The sequence below is a fragment of the Rhodamnia argentea genome, chromosome 4 (genome assembly GCF_020921035.1).
Source record: "Rhodamnia argentea isolate NSW1041297 chromosome 4, ASM2092103v1, whole genome shotgun sequence".
Lineage (NCBI taxonomy): Eukaryota > Viridiplantae > Streptophyta > Magnoliopsida > Myrtales > Myrtaceae > Rhodamnia > Rhodamnia argentea.
The window spans coordinates 29663549-29683114 of NC_063153.1; the positions used below are offsets into that span (position 1 = coordinate 29663549).

The window sequence follows — 19566 nt, forward strand, 5'->3', positions numbered from 1 at the left end:
GTCGTACGTTCTGTGTTGATATATTGAGGATATACCATATATCTTTCATAGTATTGAATAGGGAATTAAACCCGCCTTTAATATCGCAATCAATATCGCAATAAAGGCCATAATTTATTTTGCCCTTAATGGGCATTATTTCCCAACATCTTTCACTCGCCCATAAAGAGCTAAACCTCTCTATTTCTCTTCTCATCGCAATGTTCATGTTGGCAAATAATCCGTGTGACCAACATATTATGAGAGCTCGTTGTCATACATTAGTTGGGAATATATGACAGTTCAAAATGAACATAATCAAAAGTAGATTTTTATATGTTGTACCCTAGATCGATTAATCACATACATACATATATATATATATATCTATATCTCATTTAAGTTTTGATACGTTATATTAACAGTTATAATCGAACTAAATACTCATAATCGACCGGTCCGTGAATATAATTCTGTAATGTGATTTAAAACTCTAAATTGATCTTCCTCTTTCCTTATGCCTTTCAATCTCGGTTCAGCTCATTTTTTTAGAAATGTCCCTTTAGATCGAATCAATTTCATGATCATAGGCAACACCCTAAGATAGCTAACACTAAATAGAAATCTTAAGAATAATGAAGAGTTATGAGGGCACCAAATGAGAAACTCTTGTCTTTGAGAGTCTCACACGGCCTAAAAGTTGAGATCTACACTTTTGCCTATTCTCATTGGTCGATTCATGCATACGTAATATGAAGTACGTATTACGGTATTTTCTCCTTCCCCGTGGAGCGTATGTCTTTCTATCTAACTTGAGTTCACGTAACTACTCTACTCAAAAGTATCCATCGGAACTCACATTTGACAATAAAGGCAAATAAAGTGAAATATGTGAGTTATTTCACTTTCGGATATTATAAATAATAAGTCATCATCTAAACATTCTATTAAGGCGACACCTATATTTAAGCTCGAGCTCTCAATTATCACCTAGATAATAAGCTTAAATTTCGTCTCATCTCTATTCATCACCCAGTAAATAGAGGCGATTACCCATGTGAGTGGGCTAATCTCGCATCCGTTCGACATACCTTCTCAACATAAAGCACCAAACTCTGTAATCCATAAATATTACAAAATTTCATAGACAATAATTTCAAACTTTATTAACCATGAACATTCAAGGAAATCACAATATTCAGTATATTACATTCTATGCAATTCAAGAGATTTCGCATGACTATGGAAAACATCTAGGGGAATTGGCTTCGTTCATCGGATCTGCTAACATTCTATGAGTAGATATATACTATATGTTCACATCCTTTCGTGCAACTACGTCTTTAACATAGTTACAATTAATGTCTATGTGGTTGGTCTTATAATGGAACTTGGGATCTTTGGTATAAGCAATTCTTGCTTGACTATCACAATATACCAAAACTAGATTTGCAGCATCACTTGTAACACCTAAATGATCCAAAAATCTCCTAAGCCAAACACCCTCATGCGCTATCACCGACAAAGCCACGAATTCGGCTTCCATGGTAGATAAATCTATACATTTTTGCTTCTTACTACTCCATAATATGCAGCCATTATTCAATAAGAACACATTTTCAGAAGTAAATTTTCTCTCATCCAAATCTCCTCCCCAATTAGCATTAGTGTAGCCCTCAATGTGCGGATCGGTTCTTTGATAACTTAACACATAATCAGAAGTAGCTTTCAAATACTTTAGAATTTTCTAGACGGCAGCCCAATGTGTTTGGCCTGGATTGGATTGGTATCTACTCACCATTCCAATTGCATAATAAATATCAGGCCTTGTACACATCATAGCGTATATTAAGCTTCCAACGGCACTCACATAAGTAGCGCTTTTCATTCATTCTTTGCTCTTGCGGAGTCTTGGGACATATTCTACGGCTCAAACCTTCATCTTTTGCAATAAGAGTTTCAATGGATTTACAATATTACATATAAAATCATTCAAGAACTTTATTAATGTATGTTTCTTGCGAAAGAGACAATAACTTTTTCGAATGATCTCTCGAAATCTCAACACCGAGAATGTATGTAGCTTCACTCATATCTTTCATTTCAAAATTAGAAGATAACTAACTTTTGACTGTCTTGACAAACTCCATATTGCTTCCAGCAATTAGTAAATCATTAACATATAATGATAAGATTACAAAATGACCTTTGGACCTCTTGATATACACGCAATTATCTTCACTAATCATCTCAAAATCATATGCCAAAAGGGCATTATGAAAGCGTATATATCATTGTCTTGAAGACTGGTTAAAGCCATATGTCGATCTCAAAAGTCGACATACTTTATGTTCTTGGCCTTCATTAACAAACTCAACGGGTTGTTTCGTGTAGATCTCTTATTCTAATTCTCCATTGAGAAAAGCGGTCTTTATATCTATCTGACGTAATTCAAGATCCAAGCTAGTCACTATTGCCAGAATAAGGCGAATTGAGGTGAATCTTACCATAAAAGAAAAAGTATCTTCATAGTCAACTCCTTCCTATTGGTTATACCCATTCGCCACAAGATGGGCATTATATCTCTCAATCGAGTCATCAGCCTTACGTTTTATTTTGAGAAACCATTTGTTTCCAATGGATCTACGTCCTTTCGGAAGACCGACCAGTTCCCAAAATTGATTTGATCTTATTGACTCCATCTATTTTTCTATTGCTTTCATCCACTTTTTCTTATCGGGGCAACATAGAGGCTCACTTACATTATTTGGCCCATCCTCTTCTAGTGAAGCGACCATGAAAGCTTTCCCTTCAATTTCAAAGCGTCGACGGGGAATGGTTTTGCGACTTGTTCGCTGTGGAGAAGATTGTACCAAGGGTACTTCATTCTCCATTATGCTCTCACTCGGACTAGATAATGGTATCATTTCATCAAGTGGTTGCAATTGAGACCGGTTCGTACACAACTCCCTACTTCTCATATTGCTCCCACTTCGATCATTATATCCAACTATCCCATCATCCTCATTTAAATTCTCAAATAGGGAATAATCTTCACCTATTTCGCCCTTTCTCAGAAATTCATTATCAAAGAATGTGACATCTCGAGATTCAAATATAGTCACACTTCCGCTTTCTTGCTTGCCTATGAACCATACCCTTTTGAGTGTTTTGAGTATCTTATGAAGATACTGCTTTTGTCTCATGGTCCTAATTTTTTATATTTATGAGTAAACTCATGAGTATAGGCAGCACAACCTCAAGGTTTAAGAAAGCTCAAATCAAGTTTTCGTCATGTCCACAACTTATATGGGATGGCAGAGACCGATTTTGAAGGCATACGATTAAGTACATATACGACAGTTAATAAAACATCACCCCAAAAAGTGATAGGCAAATTAGCATGTGCCATCATAGACATAACCATTTTCATTAGGGTTCTGTTTCTTCGTGCAACATCATTTTGTTGTGGAGTTTGTGGGATAGATAATTATCTTTCTATATCCTTTTCATCACATAAATTTCTAAACCCATCGATAAGTATTCTCGACCTCGATGCTTTTATTTTCTTATCTAATTGATTTTCCACTAAGGTCATATATTTCCTAAAGTAACTTATTGCTTCAAATTTATGAGAAATTAAATAGACATATCTAAATTGAGCGTAATCATCTATGAAAGTGATGAATTATACGACCCAATGCCTTGCCCTTACATTCATTAGGCCACAAATATTAGTATGAATTAATTGCAATGGAAATTCAGCTCTTGTTCCTTTTTCAAATGGCTTTCAAGTTGTTTTTCCTACTAGGCAATGCTCACTGGTGGGTAGTTCGACTTTTTCAATATTGCTCATCAAGCCCTCTTTTGCTAATCTATTCATGCGTTATTGGCCAATATAACCAAGTCTACCATGCCACAGGTTGACATCATTATCACTAGAATGAGAAGATGTAAACATGGAATAACAAACATTCACATTAGTATTTGCAACATCCAACACAATAAAGCCATCAACAAAATAACTTGAACCAAAGAAAGATGTACCAATAACAAATCCACACCATTGTCATGAAAATTCATATAAAAATCAAGTTTGACTAAAACCAACAAGAGACAAGATTCCGACGAATCTTTGGAGCATATAGGATATAGTGCGGGAACAAAGTGTGACCACCGCGCATGATAAGTTGGCAGGTGCCAATTCCTTTAACTTCCACTCTGGAATTATTCCCCACATGGATCCATTTCACTCCACGTGGAATTCATCAAAATTCCACAAAAGTATTTACGTATCTAGCTACATGGTCTATGGCCCTTGAATCTTCTTGAGCTCACCACAATCGCGAGCGAAGTGACCATTCTTGCCACAATTGCAACATTTTCACCCTTGAAATGTTTCTCTTAAAGGGACGCTTCCTTTTTCCATGCTTATCAAACTTCAATTTTTTGTCGGATGGTTTCACTCCTTTACATGTCCACTTCTTGAACCCGCTAGGATGCTTGCGCTTGGAGCCCGAAGCTCTATGTGAGCCAGAGCCAGCAAAATACATATCGGTTTGTATCTTAGCCACTAGAAGGAGGTCATCCTCCAACTCCAAGTGGCACATAGCACCCTCGAAGGTCTTGACATTCTCGTTAAGGGTCAAGCTAAATTTCATGTGCTCCCGGCTATGGGGTAAAGAGCATATCACTGCTTGCACTTATTGCTCATCGGATAATGTGTGACCTGCATCCTTCAACTCACCGATCATGTTCGACATTTTTCTCGGATGATGTTTCACATTATGCTCATGTAACATCTTATATGTGTTGAATTTGATTGTAAGCTGCCTAAGTTTGGTGACCGAAATCTGCCCAAACCTAATCTTTAATGTGTTCCATATATCTTTTGCATTCACATGCTTCCCGAACTCTTGCATGACATCATTATCCATACTGCTCAATAACATAATGCGAGCAGTTGAGTTCTTTTTCTTCCAAGCAGCGAAGGCTCCTTATCCATCTTGTATTGTACAGGTGGTTCCATCCTCGGCTCATCATGACCAGATTAAGAGCTTTCAGTGCCTAATATTGGATTTTCATATCCCAAATCTCATAATTTTCACCTTTCGGATCTCATAATTTTCACCATTTAACTTCTCGTCCTTATTGAGCTCAACCACAATGTTGTTTGAAGCCGTTGTCATTGTATCCGAATATGAGGTAATTTAGACATTTTGCACGAATTATTATTGCCTAATCCACTAACTTATTATACTAATATACAAGTTCACATAATCACTTAAATTCGAAAGTTCACTAAGTTCTCAATCATCGTATAAGGATCCTCACTTGAAATTATGATTAATATAATAATTTAGGTAAAAATTGAATTATTTAAAGGTCACTAAAATGCTCTAAAACTCCCTACTCAAACATATAATACTACTAAAGTATTATATGATAAAAACCATGATTCATTCACTAACATAAAATCATAAAATGTTCAACAACAATAGCAAATATTCGGAAACCGACAAACGAACGTCAACAATAACACAATTAAGATGTTCATAAGATTAGAATCCAAAGGAAGTGAAACAAAGCATCAATTTCCTCTCGAAGAACGCTTCTTGAAATTAGGAAAAGATCTCAGAAACTCGTGATAATCGGGTAAATTTTGAACTCTACAAGGTGGCCTCATAAACGCTCTTGGGGTACCATACCCTATACACCGCCGCGCATTCTGCCTCTTCCAAGACCCATTCATAGCTAGGATCAACGTCCTTTGCAACCCCCTACTCATATACTCACATAGAAATCTGATACCAACTATAATGACCTGGGCCCACCACTCACAAGATATTGTTCACTTTGGACATATAGTCCTCACGGCTTTGTTTCTTTGAGGGTCGCCCAACAACCCTCGTAAAACGCGTCTTGCAAGTTAAGGGGGCCCAACACCATATAAGCCAGCCCATAACTCCTCCCTAAGCGATATGGGACGAAGATATGTGCACACCCCCTCATCGAGATGTCACATACTCTCCTCCTCGCCGGCAAGCGTCCCCATTGTGCACCCCGTACACCACGAAGCGCCCATTGTGGTCCATACGGCGTCGGGAGTCGGCTCTGATACCAACTTACGGAACGGATCCTAATAAAATACATACATATACTCAGCAAATTACACTAAAATACAATCCCTACATCAACTTGAATCATTGTTCGAAGAGATATATCACGTAGAACGAACATACCTTGATAGCCATAGATTAAGAGCCCTAATCGCATATGAGAAATCGATCCCGATCCTCCGATCATTCGATTTTTTTTTTTTTCGAGAGAGTTTTTCACCATGAGAATTTGAGAGTTTGTGAGCGTTTGTAAGAAAAAACTAAACGTCATATGTTTTGCATTGATATATTGAGGAGATATCATATCTCTCTCATAGTATTGAATAGGGAATTAAACCTACCTTTAATATCACAATCAATTTCGCAATAAAGGCCATAATTTATTTTGCCCTTAATGGGCATTATTTCCCAACATGTTTGTTTTTCTTTTGCTGGTCTCTCTAATGGTTTGAAATTTGACAACTTATACTTGAATTGTCTACCCGATTATTGGATAATCGACTTGGCTTACATTTTAAGAAGATAGACGAGTAAAGCGGAGAAGGATAAAAGGTAGAACAATGGTGTTCCATTTGCCTAATTATTGTTAGGCAATGGGATTTAGGAGTTCCCTCTCCATGGAATATTGTTTGTCTTCTTCTTCATAGTTATTTTGTTGGGTCAAATCATCGGTTGATGCAATGAGATGAATGTCAAGTTCTTGCATTTGGTTTGTTAAATGTCCGAATAGGTATGTTTTACTTTTTGTTTATCTTGGAAAAAAGACCATTACTTGCATACATATACACATAAACCCTCATTTGTGGTGCTTTGCTTATTGTTCATCCGGGAAATTAAATATCTGCTCTTTTGCTTGCTTAGAACAGCTACATGGGCACGGTTCAAAATATATTTTGATTGATTTAGAACATGGTTGTAGACATTTGCAATTGTTCTATTGGTGCTTTTGTTCAATGTGTTAATTTGTCTTTTGAAACTCCATATCTTTGAAATTTTTCCCTTTGTTAACCTTACTCTCAATTGATGTAGAGTTTTGGTTGAGTTTCTAGTCTAAGGCTCCACTTGTTTCACGAAAAATCTTTTCCCGAAAAGCAATTTTCTCAATTTCCAGTGTTTGAGGGCGAAAAATAGGTCGTCAAGAAAAATGATTTCTAGTCAATGAAAAATATCAATATGAAAACGGGGAAAATGATTTCCATCCGAAAAAGCAGGGAAATCATCTTCCGGACTTTCTCCTAGGGTTATGTCATTCACCTTCTCACCCTCACCTCGCCTTCTGGTCGCCCACTCGCGCTCCCGTCGACCTCATATCCTCTCTTTGTTTTTCCCTCCACCCTCTCGCGCTCCCATCGCCCTCGCACCGCCCCATCGCCGCCCTCGCATCTTCTCTTTGTTTTCCCCTCTTTCCGCCTTCTCGCCTTCACATCTTCTCTTCCTTTTCCCCTAATTCTCATGCAACTTAGGGCATCTTCGTCTCGTCCTTCGTCTCCAAAGCTGCCCCTCTCCTACCTCGCGCTTCACCTCATCCCTCGTCTCATCCCACGGATACACGATTCCCGAGGTAATCACCGTAATTACCTCTCATTTCTATAAATTGATCTCTTTGTTCAAGAGTCGATTCAAAGAAAAGTGCGAACATCCTATTATAACTTAATAATTGTCTGTTTGGATCATTAGTCTTCGTCTTGATAGACATTATGTGATTCTTTTGATTTTTGAATTGGGATTGATGTCTCTTCTTCTTGATAAACATTGTGTGATTCTTTTATTTTCTGAATATTGTGCAATTCTTTTGGTGCGATGGCTGTAATTGAGAGGTTTAGGGCTAAAGGGTTTAAAAAATCATTGGTCTTCATGTTGACAAATTTTTCTTTCGAATGCATAATTCATGCTCTGTTTGATGGAAATAACAACGGGATAGAAGAGCAACATTTAGAATGATTTTGTTTTTATTTCTCTATGCTTCTTAGAATTTGTGTTGCATGGAGGTAATGCTGTCGAGTTGTTACAATCCAGCAAAGAACTTTCTTGCATGGGAAATAGTTTGCACAAATTGCTGAATTTAGTGTGATAGTAGGTGACTTTGTAGTTGTAATTTTAGATATGGGGATTGTTGGCATGAATTAGGAGTAAGGACCATGATTTTGGAAAATGTAAAGAGCACTGGATCTTGAAAATTCTTCCCGCTTGTGTGTTTGTTGCTTTTTCCCTCTAGCTATAGGGAGGTAACGATTTTGGAATTTTGTTTTCTTAGTAATCGGTATAACTCTAGCCAAACGAGCAATTTTAACTTATATTGTAATTTCACATTGGTTTCTCTTTAAAAATCTGAAAGGGTGGTAACTTATATTCATTGGCTAGTCTTATTCTTATGTTTTCTTATAAAGGATTCAATGTATCTCCACCTTCCAACTCCCTTTTGATAAACCATATGAGAAGTTAAGGTTTTTAAGATCTCAAAAGTGACCTTCTCTGAGAAAAACTTGCGGATAATCAAGTATTATTTACTTGCTCCATAAGGGGGAACAATGAAGAGACAAAGTCATCCAAATCTAAGAAAAACTTGCGGGTAATCGGTTTTATGAAGTCATCCATGTGGGTGTTTCGGGCCAAAGGGTTTAGGACAGATAAAAGATCCCCGGTTTCATTTTGTTTATGTAAACAATGCTACTTTTGTTTGGTTGGTTGGTATTTCCCTTCTAGTATTTACCCACATTTTGGGTTTCATGATCAGTGTACTCCAATATAGATGGATATGATCAAAATCCAAGCAATGGTAGCGGGTGCGCTGCAGATAGTTATGGCAGTTATCAAACTAGTTACGGTTGATGATAATCATTCCGAAAACCACATACCGAGAGAGCCTCATGTAAATCGAGATTACAAGAGAGAGTTGTATATGACTCATGTGTTATATAGTGGCGATACCCATTGTATAAATCAAATAAGAATGGTGTCGAATGCATTTTTGGACCTTTGCAAGGTACTCAATGCAAGTCACTTATCGCTTTCTACAGCAAATGTTTCTATTAAGGAGCAAGTTCTGGTATTTTGCCATATCATTGGACATAATGTGAGGTTTAGAGTCACCGGAGGAAGATTCCATAGGTCAATAGAAATCGTGCATAGGTACTTCAAAATGGTCTTGCAAGCAATTTTGAAATAATATAAACATGTGATGAAAGAATCGAACATTCCACTCCTCCCGAGATAAGTAATAGTCGAAGGTTTTATCCATATTTTAAGGTATGAAATTTGGAAAATAAGTCTTTATACATTGCTCGAGAAGTTTCATTAGTATTTGATTAATAACTTTAGCGATTATGTTAGGATTGTGTCGGAGCAATAGATGGAACTCATGTGCGTGAATCGGTTCCTCTTGAAATTCAAGGAAGATTTCATGGTCGGAAGGATGGAACAACACAAAATGTATTAGTCTTTGTTACTTTTGATTTGAGGTTTTCTTATGTATTAGCTGGTTGGGAGGGCACCGCACATGATTCACGTGTTTTAGCCGATACACTTTCAAAACCGGATGGATTGAACATTCCTAGAGGTAAGAAAATGTAACTTATACGCAATCTTTCAATTGAGCTTAGTATCTTAGTACTCAGCTTATTTATGACATGTAGGAAAATGTTATCTTGCCGATGGTGGTTATGGAATCCAAAATTTGAAGGAATTCAACGATCACGGACCTGAAAATGAGAAGGAACTATTCAATATGGGCCATTCATCTCTAAGAACTACTGTCGAAAAAGCATTTGGAGTCTTAAAGAAGCATTTTCGAGTATTGAATTCTGAATCTTTTTGGTCATTTGGAACACAAGTCGATGTTATCTTAGCATGTAGTATCATGCACAATTTTATTATGGGATTTGATCCCAATGACTCTATTATTGAAGAGATGAATAGGCAAGTGGAATCTAAAAGAGAAAATTCAAGAGTCCAACTTTCTCAAAGAGAGGAAAAGGAGGAAAATAGGATATGGGTAGCAGAAAGGGATAGGATTGCCCATGCAATGTGGATTAGTTATCAAAATATGAGAAGAAGCCAGTAGTTTTCCTTTTGTTTCTTTTGAGTGCTTCATTTAGAACATGTGGTTTCCATTTCTTTAATGTTAATCATCTTTAAATATTTACTACTTGTCATTTTTCGTCAGATTTTTTCTTATTCTGTTGTTTAAAGTTGTTACATGGTTATCATGAAGGGTAAAGGTAAGGCCAATGATGAGAAGGTCAAGCAATTTAGGTGGTCTAAGCCTATGGAACGTGTTCTACTTGAAATTCTTACCGATGAAACTAGTAAAGGAAACAAGCCTTTGAGCATTTTCAAACCCTCTTCAATTGCTCAAGTTGTTGATATAATAAATGAGAGGTTGAGCATTGGTTGTGAGCCCGACCACATTGAGAACCATTTGAAGACAATCAAAACCTATTGGAAGGCGATTCAAAGTGTACGTGGCGAGAGTGGATTCAATTGGGATGACAAGTTGAAGATGGTCATTGCTGGGAAAAATGAATTTGATCAATATGTGACGGTAATTTTTTTCATCACTTTTCACGGAAAAAAATGTTCTTGCAATTGAATCGGGAAGCAACTTTGCACTTGCATTTGCTTATTTTTTGTGTGATTATGGAGATTTTGATAAATGTTTTCCTTGGTGGATGGGTGCTTAGATAGAGAGAGAGGATCAAAGAATGATAGTTCTACAAGGAAAATGTTTGTGCGGACCAAATGAAAACTGAAGAAACTCTTCTGGGTCTACCGATCTGATGCAAAAGAAGTTAAAGAGGCCTTTCTTTTATCTTCTCTTGCAATCGAGTACACTGTACACGTGAATGTCCTTTGGCCGATGTGAGGAGAGAGAGAGGGGCTTGTTTTCAAAGTTTTTTTAGTGGTGGTTGCTCTTGAATATAACATAGCACCTTCCAAGCTTTTCTCCTTTATATTCCCGTGATGTGTATGAACTTGGTCGATGCTTTTTATTTGCTGTTTAAAACATATTTCATTTTGTTTGACTTTTTATGGATTATCTTCAATGACAGGTCCATTCTACTCATGAAAAGTATCTAAACAAGATGATTGATATGTATGATGAGATGGCACTGGTAGTTGGGAGAGATATGGCCACCTGAAGCTTTGCTAAGTAGTTCAGAGATATCGATGCAATCGAAGTCGACTCCTCTCCTATTGATTTAGGCGATGATTTCGATGAGTTGATGAAGGGGTCAAAAACATCTTCATCTACGGTGCCTTCGGAAAAGAGGTCTCACAAAAGACAAAGATGTTCCAACATGGATGCTAAGTATGCTACACTCTTAACACAAATTGGAGAGACGGCATCGGCAATGAAGTCATTAAATCAAACCGCTTCCCAATATCATAAAATCTCCAATAAGGTGATGAAAGCTGAATACTCTAAACTCTACAATGAGGTGATGAAAGTGGATGGACATGATGAACTTACCCTTGGATCGGTTTTTGACTATGTAGTAGATAATGAAAAAATTGCAAATGCATTCATGGTGAAGAGTGCAAATCTTCAAAAAGCGTGGATTGACAAATTTGTAAGCAAAGGATGACACAATTAGCGATATGTTTTATTTGGTTTTGTTGCCAAAAGACACACTTGTTCTTTCTTTTTGTTTTGTTGTTGTTAGTTCTTTGAAGATTAAAACAATATGTGATGTTGGTATGGAGGGCCTTGTCCTTCGAGATTTAAATGATGTTTGCCAATGAATAGTTGGAAGAGTTGCAGTGGAATTGTGCTAGTTGGAAGAGGAAAGCTATAGCTAATGTTGCTTGCAAGATTGCATGGTCTGTTGTTGTTTATCACATCTGATATAAGAGGAATAGAAAACTTATGTAGTATTCTTCATTCAGCAAGCCTCTGCGTTTCTCGTGCTATGTTCTTTCAATGGTGGTGTCATGATTTCAAAGCCCTTGTTTTTGTTTGGTTAGTTAATCCGTTGTTTTCGTCTGAAATTCTAAAATGAGTGTTATCCATGGGGACATCTTCTCATGTCCTTGGCCATTGTTCCATTGCTCTGTCGCCTAATGTGATGAACCCTTTTGGATTTATGGTATTTTTGTTGTTGTTGTAGGATTATGGTATCAAACGCCAGATTTAGCTTGGATTTTGGAGTCATTTTTTAGGAATCTTTTGGACAAGAATCTCTACTTCTTGGTCATTTCGTTTTTCCGAATCTTCGTTGGGCGGAACGGGTTTGGTGACGATTTACATGTTGTAATTTTCTCTAGAGTTTTTTTTAAAAAAAAATATCTAGATGTTGCTGATTGGTCTGTCTATTTTGAAGAAAAAAAAAGCGAATTTCCTTATCAAATGGCAGAAAAATAATATATGTCTATTTTGAAGAAAAAAATAAGACGAATTTTCCTTACCAAATGGCAAAAAACATTTTCCGAAACTTTTTCAAGTTTTTGCCAAACATCGGAAAAGGAAGTCATTTTCTTGGAAAATGACTTCCCGGAAAACATTTTCCCGAAAGGTCATATTTTCCGCGAAATAAACGGAGCATAAGGTTCACTATAATTTCCTCTATGAAATACGAGGTGTGCTTTCCTTTTGGCTACTTAAATCCTTTGGCATGGAATCTACGGTTATATTGCCTACATAGCTTTTTCATGTTCTGCAGAAGCTCCAATTCTTCGGAAACCGAAACAGAGATAATGGTTTTTCTTAGAAGAAGCAGATCGCTTTTGGTGTTACAACCCGAAGGAAATTTACACTATCCATGTACCTTAGGCGTTTTTCTTGTTTTATATTTTTTTTTATCATTTGGCTTGTATAATATTCATCATTTTTGTTGGTCACATGTGATAGCAAGTTAACTATAGATGAGGTGCAATGATCCTCAGTATAAATTTATGGCACATTTCGGATTTCTTTATGAGGTAGATGCTCTATTGTCGCCTTTATTGTAGAGGTGGCCAAATGGACCCGTGGGCCCGGAACCGGCCCGTTGACCGGGCCCACGGTTCCAATCCAGAACCGGAACCGGAACCGGCCCTCAAGGGCCGGTTCCGGTTTGTAAATTGTTGGAACCGGCCCGGAACCGCCGGTTCCGGGCCGGTTTTAAAAAAAAAAGGAAGTAAGTTGGGTGAAAAGAGCAATTGGGCTTTGGAACCGGCGGTTCCGAACCGGAACCTGAACCGGCCCGGAACCGGAACCAACCCGGAACCGGCTCTTCAAGGGCCGGTTCCGGTTCCACCTTTTTTTGGAACCGGCGGTTCCGTCGAACCGGCCACCAATACTTTATTGAATACTTTTTAGTGTCCATGTACAACATTTGGAATCGTCAAGTTTTCTTGAAAATGTTTCCTCCGAGAACATAGATTGATTCTTTTCTCGGTCAAAATACGTTCTTTTTATACTTACCATGTTAATTCGCGTACGTCAAATGTGAGGGACGTGTTGAAGTATACCAATTCTTTTGAATGAAGACACAACAACTTCAATTGAGGAGGTGAATGCCTTAAATGATAATGCATCTTCAAAAATGGCACATTTACATAGTTTATTATACTTTTTTAGGATAACGTATCTCGTTCTTGCATATGTGACCGAGTTTATTATACTTTTTTATTGAGAAATATCCACTTTAATGTAATGTTTTTAGCCAAAAAGGAAATGCGATTTTCTATTTACAAATTTGTTAATACGACCCAGCACGAGAATATAGAAGTTGTTGTCATCGTTTCTTTTCAAAGTTAAATAAATTAATAATTAAAAAAAAATAAATCGATCACCTCAAATGGTTTTCCAAAAATATTTTTACCAAACAGTCTTTCTCTTAAAGTTACTTTTCAAGGTGCTTTTCAATTATAGTTTACCAAATGATCTTTGGTTTTCATGAAAGCCCTTCGGATTAAAGACCTTTGCATTTCTCCAAAGATTTTTCTCAAAAGCCCAACCAAACACACTCTTTGTGGGTTGCCACAAACACGTAGGCCCCGGTAGTGCCTCGGACCACGGTGGCTCCTGCAGAGCAGTGTTAACGTCGCCTACTTACATCATCATGTTCAGATTCCTCTTCCTTAAAGAGATAATACCCAAAATTAAAGACCTTTGCATGAAAGCCTTTCAAATTAAAGACCTTTGCATTTCTCCAAAGACTTTTCTCAAAAGCCTAACCAAACGCACCATTTGTAGGTTGCCACGAACATGCGAGCCCCAATAGTGCCTCGGACACCGTCGCTCCCGCATAGCAGTGTTAACGTCGCCTACTTACATCATCATGTTTAGATTCCTCTTCCTTACATAGATAATACCCAAAATTAAGCTAAGCTAAGTCAGAACAAAACTAGGAAGACAATTACTAGAAAAAGCTAGTTTACTAGCCCACCACTATTGCAGATAGTCCTGAGTTGGAGACGATCGACTCTTCCGCTCAAGTTAAAGGCCACACTTGACGGTCGCCATGGACATAAAGGCGCCGTTGCCGAGGTGGCGACTAAGTGCCAAGGAGAGACGATGATTGTGGAAAAACCTATCTCTTGTGTGTAGCTTTCTTGAAAAATCCTATTCGAATCTATCCCACTTCCCTAACATTTTTTTTTTATCTTGGGTATATTTCTTATATCCCCTTTATTCTATCGTGGACATTTCTAAACACATATTAAATTAAGACATATCATATTCTGACTTTTATCCGACAATCATATATAGTCATTATTATTATTGTTGTTGTTATTATTATTATTATTATTATTATTATCATCGTTGTGGTGGTGGTGGTCAAATCTGCTTTTGAGTTTGAAGAGGATGCTAGAAATCTTTTTAGAGATATTTAGGATATTTTGTATAATTTTTTATATCTTTTTTAATTATACATGCCTGATTCGATCCACATGGATAATCATAAAATAAATTCCTCTAAATAGGAATTCGCTTGGGCTAATTGGAACTTTTCCCAAAACCTTCTCGGACCCCGTGCATTCAAACGACGAACGAGCGGGAAACGTTCTGCTAGGGTTTCCCTGTCACCTTCCTCCCTCCCTTGCAGGTAACTCTGCTCTCTCTCTCTCTCTCTCTCCCAGTTCTGCTAGGGTTTCCCTGTCACCTTCCTCCCTCCCTTGCAGGTAACTCTGCTCTCTCTCTCTCTCTCTCTCTCCCCCACACAGGAACGTAGCTGCAGAGGTAGTAGAACAGTTGTTGCGATGCGAAGGCTCACCGCATTGTGTAATGTCTGCTATTTTTGACGTGATCTGCTGATAATCGTGCATCTGCAGCTCCTGTAGTTGTCGGAGTATGCGCACACACAGTCATTCACATTGATGAGCCCGTCGATTGTTTCCGTAAGAGATCATGTCTACGCCCTTTTCGTGCAGGGTTTTGTGCGCGCGCCTGTTGTTTGTGCGGTTTTCTTTTTTCCGACAGAAATCCAGTTTTGCGGGTCAGAATCTCGTTTCCGAGACTACATTCTTTGTTTCGCGTCCAACTGTTCTGGATTGTTTTCCTTAACGCAGTTCGAATTTTTCTCCTTTTCCCCCTTCATCGGTCCTTCATATTGTGCTGATGACGTAGCAGTTGCCCGTCACTCGGTTTTGTTCCGATGAGCTCTTGGGTTGCTCATTGTCCTTCAAAGCCATTTAGAGTTAGTTCTAAAGTGGCATAACCGAATCTGTAAAAACGCACATGGTGTTGTTATATTCATTTCATCAGGTTCTTCTGTCAAAAGTGTAGGCAATATTGCTGATGATGCACCTCCCGTGTTCATTCATTTCACTGCAATTTGGCAGTTCAGACATCATTCTCTGTTGTGTCGACATTATGCTTGCACTTATCTAAGTTTATGCTCTGTGTTTGACAGGGATAATGGCACAGGTTTATGTTGGTAACCTGGATTCTAATGTTACCGAAGTTGATCTCGAGGATGCATTCAGCGCATTTGGAATTATAACAAGGTTGGGCTTTTGCTTAAAAAACTTTAATCATCTCCTTGTACTTTTGCACTTACGTGCGGCAAACTACTCTTTAGACATTTAAGCATTCTGTTTGGTTGCTACCCTGTTGCTTGAAAAGTACTCATGCAGCTCGTCTAGTGCTTACCCTCTTCGTTCGGAAGCACGTACAAGTAAAAAGATGCAAATTTGTTGTGTGACCCATGGGTTGCTTCAACTTGATTTGTAAGATTGCATCCCACAGTTGCAATGTGTTTATGCCTCATCAATCTAAATAGCAGAAGAATTACCTATTCTCAGACACAATCCTCTGCTATTCGAATCACCTGGTTTAACTTCTAATAATTTGGAATGACAGGATTGACTAGATTGTTGGTATTTTTTTTTTTTTTTGTGTGGGTGGGGGGGGAGGGGGGGAGAAGGGACTAAAGCACATGTTCTTTTTCCTTTTAAAATTACGAAAGGGGATCTTAACGACTAGACTCTTATTTAATGAACTTCTCATCTCTATTCCAATTGCAGTTTATGATTGTTTCTTCTGCTGGTACTGATACTTGATTTGGTTCTTTTATGATGTATGTAGTGTATGGGTTCCACGAAGACCATCAAGATATGCTTTTATTAATTTTTATGACCATTTGGGGGCACAAGCTGCAATCAGTGAGCTAAATGGTAAGTCTAAAGCTCTGTACTTTGGAACATCCATTCCAGATCACAGGTTGCTCAAGCAGCCTTTGTTTATCGTCAATGATTTTTCTGGTCAATGTCGATAATGTTGTTTTTATCCTCCTCATGCAATTAATGGCATTGTATTTTCTAATGTGGTTTATTCTTTAATATTGGATGACACACTTTAGATTTGACACCTAATTCTCTTGAATAAATTTTTGAATTTGCTCTTGTGGGTTGAGTTGGTTGTGTTCTTTGATGACAAGGAATTTATTTATGATAATCTTGAAGATCATACTTCTTGCCATGCTTTCTTCTTTAACATGAACTGCAATTATTTCTTTATTGTTCGTCTCTTTCTTGTCTCTTCTTGCATCATTTGGAAGCTGGATGGTTGTAGTTAGTTGGAAATCTGGTTTGTTTTGTGTTGAAGTATAGAGGTAGCACATGATGGTTTTGGATGGAAAAATGCATTTCCCTGATCAAATAGGTAAAGATGGGTGGAGAGTTGAGCTCTCTCATAACTCTAGTGGTGGACGTGGTGGTCGATCTGGCGGTTCTGATTTCCAGTGTTATGAATGTGGCGAGCCTGGACACTTTGCTCGGGAGTGTCGCCTGCGTGTGGGTTCACAAGGATGTCAAAGTCACACTCCAAGATCCAGCAGGAGCACAAGCAATGGTCAAAGGTCTGTTTATATATATATATATATATTAGAGTTATATACATGCTAAATTTTTTGCTCTTGCAACTTTTTTTAACGTTTTCTCTTGGTGAATATTGGCAAAGACTTTATACTCGTAAACAGTGGCAAAGAATTGTTGCGTCGCTTCTGTTATTAGAGACGACCTCACTAAAGGATTACAATTTGTGTACTTACACCGTCTCATTTAAATTCAACAGGTCTTTCACTATGGCCTCTCCTCGAAGATCTCTGACCCCTACCTGCTGGAGAGCCACACAAATGGATCCCGAAGAACAAAATAACCGGATTGTTGAACTCGAGAATCAGCTGAGTGAACTCAAGAATCAGATGAGTGATCTCAAGAACCTGGTGGCACAGCAAATTCATTGTTTTGACCAGATCAAAGAACTTTCGCTTCCTTCGCCACAAGCCAAAGTGACAGCTTCTGCATCAGCTCCCAAAGAACTCGACGTTGGCTCTAATGGTAGAGCGGTCTTGAAAGACGGCCCATCCAATGCTCCAGATTTGGAGGAGTTAAATCCAGTAATTCCCATGATAGTGGCGCGAAGGGAAGAAGAGACGATTAAGAGGTTAGCCAAGGTGGTGAGGCTGTCAGAGAGGACTAAGCAAGCGAGGCTGTTAGAGAGGAGTAAGCGGAGAGCCAAGTTAGGCGAAAAACTCAGGCTATTGGAACGACTGGAGGTGCTGGGAACCGAAGACCTTTCGTACTACACTGAATTTAAAGTACCAGAGACATTTGAGATGCCTGAGTTTAACAGGTACGACGGTTTCGGGAATCCAATAGTTCATCTCAACCATTTTATGATGAAGATGGCAAGCTATGCCGAGAATGCGCCACTTATGATTCGAGCTTTCGAAGAAAGCTTGACGGGACCAGCGCTGCAATGGTTTTACTGTCGCAAGATTCATATGCTGGATACATGGGAGGAGGTGTCGGACGCCTTTCTGCAACTCTATGAGTTTAACCTGGTGTTTACCCCCACCCGCGACGTCTTGGCGCGAGCAGAAATGAAGAGGGGTGAATCATTTGGAGCCTATGCACGAAGGTGGCATAGCTTAGCAGCAGAAGTATTGCCGGCTTTGTCAGATGAAGAGATGGTAAAGCTTTTTCTGAGAACTCTGCCTTCGGAATATCGCTCCCGGATGATAGGGTCATTCTGTGGTACCTTTTCAAACCTAGTGATGGTGGGAGACGAAGTTGAAGGAGCGATCCGGGATGGTCAATTGGCTGCTTGAGCGGGGGTAGCTGGGCAAAGCAGCTCCGGTTGTAACTGCACTTTCAACTAATGGCTCCAACTCAAGACGGAGCACACACCGGCAATTGCTCTCTTCCTCTCAATAATTCCTCTCCCTTGAACTTTTGTATGTTGCTGCACATAGCCCTTAAGTAGTGCAAATTAAAATCTTTTTACGCGTCTCTTTTGTTTGTGATAATCACGAACTCTGTTTTCTCAAGTGCAGCTCTCTCTCTCTCTCTCTCTCTCTCTCTCTCTCTCTCTCTCTCTCGCTCGTTCATGCATATGCACGTATACATTGGGTTTTTACAAGTTATCCAGGTACTTCCAAAAGAATGAATTGTACTTCTCCTGTCGTAGAACAGGATGCTAGCGACATTCTATGTGTGAACTTTTAATTTAAGTAAGTCGTGTGTGAGTTTTTTTTTTTTTTTTTTCAAAAAAAATGTTTTTTTTTTCCATGTATTGAGAAATTTCCGCTAAAAAAAGAATAACTATGATCAATGTGTGTCCAGTTGTATCGCCATAGAGATAAAAAAAAGTACAATTCAATGACATGCTCTTTCTATGTATTAAAAAGATTTTCTTGAGGGGAAAAACGATGGTTATATGCATTCTTTATTTCCTTGACTTTTTCTATAAAAATTACAAATAAGGGCTTGAGATGATCTCATATTTTCAAATGAGGACCTGCGGGCCTAAAGTGGATTTTGTTTTAAATAAGGACTTGAAGTGTTCTCATTATTTTAAAGAATTGTGGCATTTTGGTCCTTTTATGTCCTCTCCTCTCCTCTCATACTCTCGGTGTGCAATGCTGTTTGGCCTACAACGGCAAGAACAGCGAGAGACGGCTATAAGCAAACGTGTGGACGATGAGGGATTGACCAAAATTGCCCCTCTCCTAATGCTTTCTTCCTCATTTTCTCGCCAATC

At 38.4% G+C, this 19566-nt stretch overlaps 1 protein-coding gene across 3 annotated transcripts; it reads left to right on the top strand.

Annotated features, from left to right (window-relative positions):
- Nucleotides 1–15164: 15164 nt before the first annotated feature.
- On the top strand, nt 15165–18853 carry LOC115748812. 3 transcript variants are annotated; one of them, XM_030685449.2, is made up of 5 exons: nt 15165–15824; nt 15906–16028; nt 16609–16697; nt 17185–17380; nt 17596–18853. In XM_030685449.2, the coding sequence occupies exons 2-5, from the start codon at nt 15940–15942 to the stop codon at nt 18632–18634; spliced, it is 1413 nt and encodes a 470-aa protein (XP_030541309.1). In that variant the 5' UTR covers nt 15165–15824; nt 15906–15939; the 3' UTR covers nt 18635–18853. The 3 variants fall into 3 exon arrangements, with proteins under 3 accessions (XP_030541309.1, XP_030541310.1, XP_048133299.1); XM_030685450.2 differs by lacking the exons at nt 15165–15824; nt 15906–16028 and having other exon boundaries at nt 16617–16697; nt 17128–17380; XM_048277342.1 differs by lacking the exons at nt 15165–15824; nt 15906–16028 and having other exon boundaries at nt 16681–16697; nt 17133–17380.
- Nucleotides 18854–19566: the final 713 nt, after the last annotated feature.

What these genes read in the sequence shown, in the direction of transcription:
- LOC115748812 (XM_030685449.2), top strand. Translation starts at nt 15,940, where the DNA reads ATGGCACAGGTTTATGTTGGTAACCTGGATTCTAATGTTACCGAAGTT. An exon ending in TGCAATCAGTGAGCTAAATG is followed by an intron (nt 16,698 to 17,184) that starts GTAAGTCTAAAG and finishes CTGATCAAATAG; the next exon opens with GTAAAGATGGGTGGAGAGTT. An exon ending in AGCACAAGCAATGGTCAAAG is followed by an intron (nt 17,381 to 17,595) that starts GTCTGTTTATAT and finishes TAAATTCAACAG; the next exon opens with GTCTTTCACTATGGCCTCTC.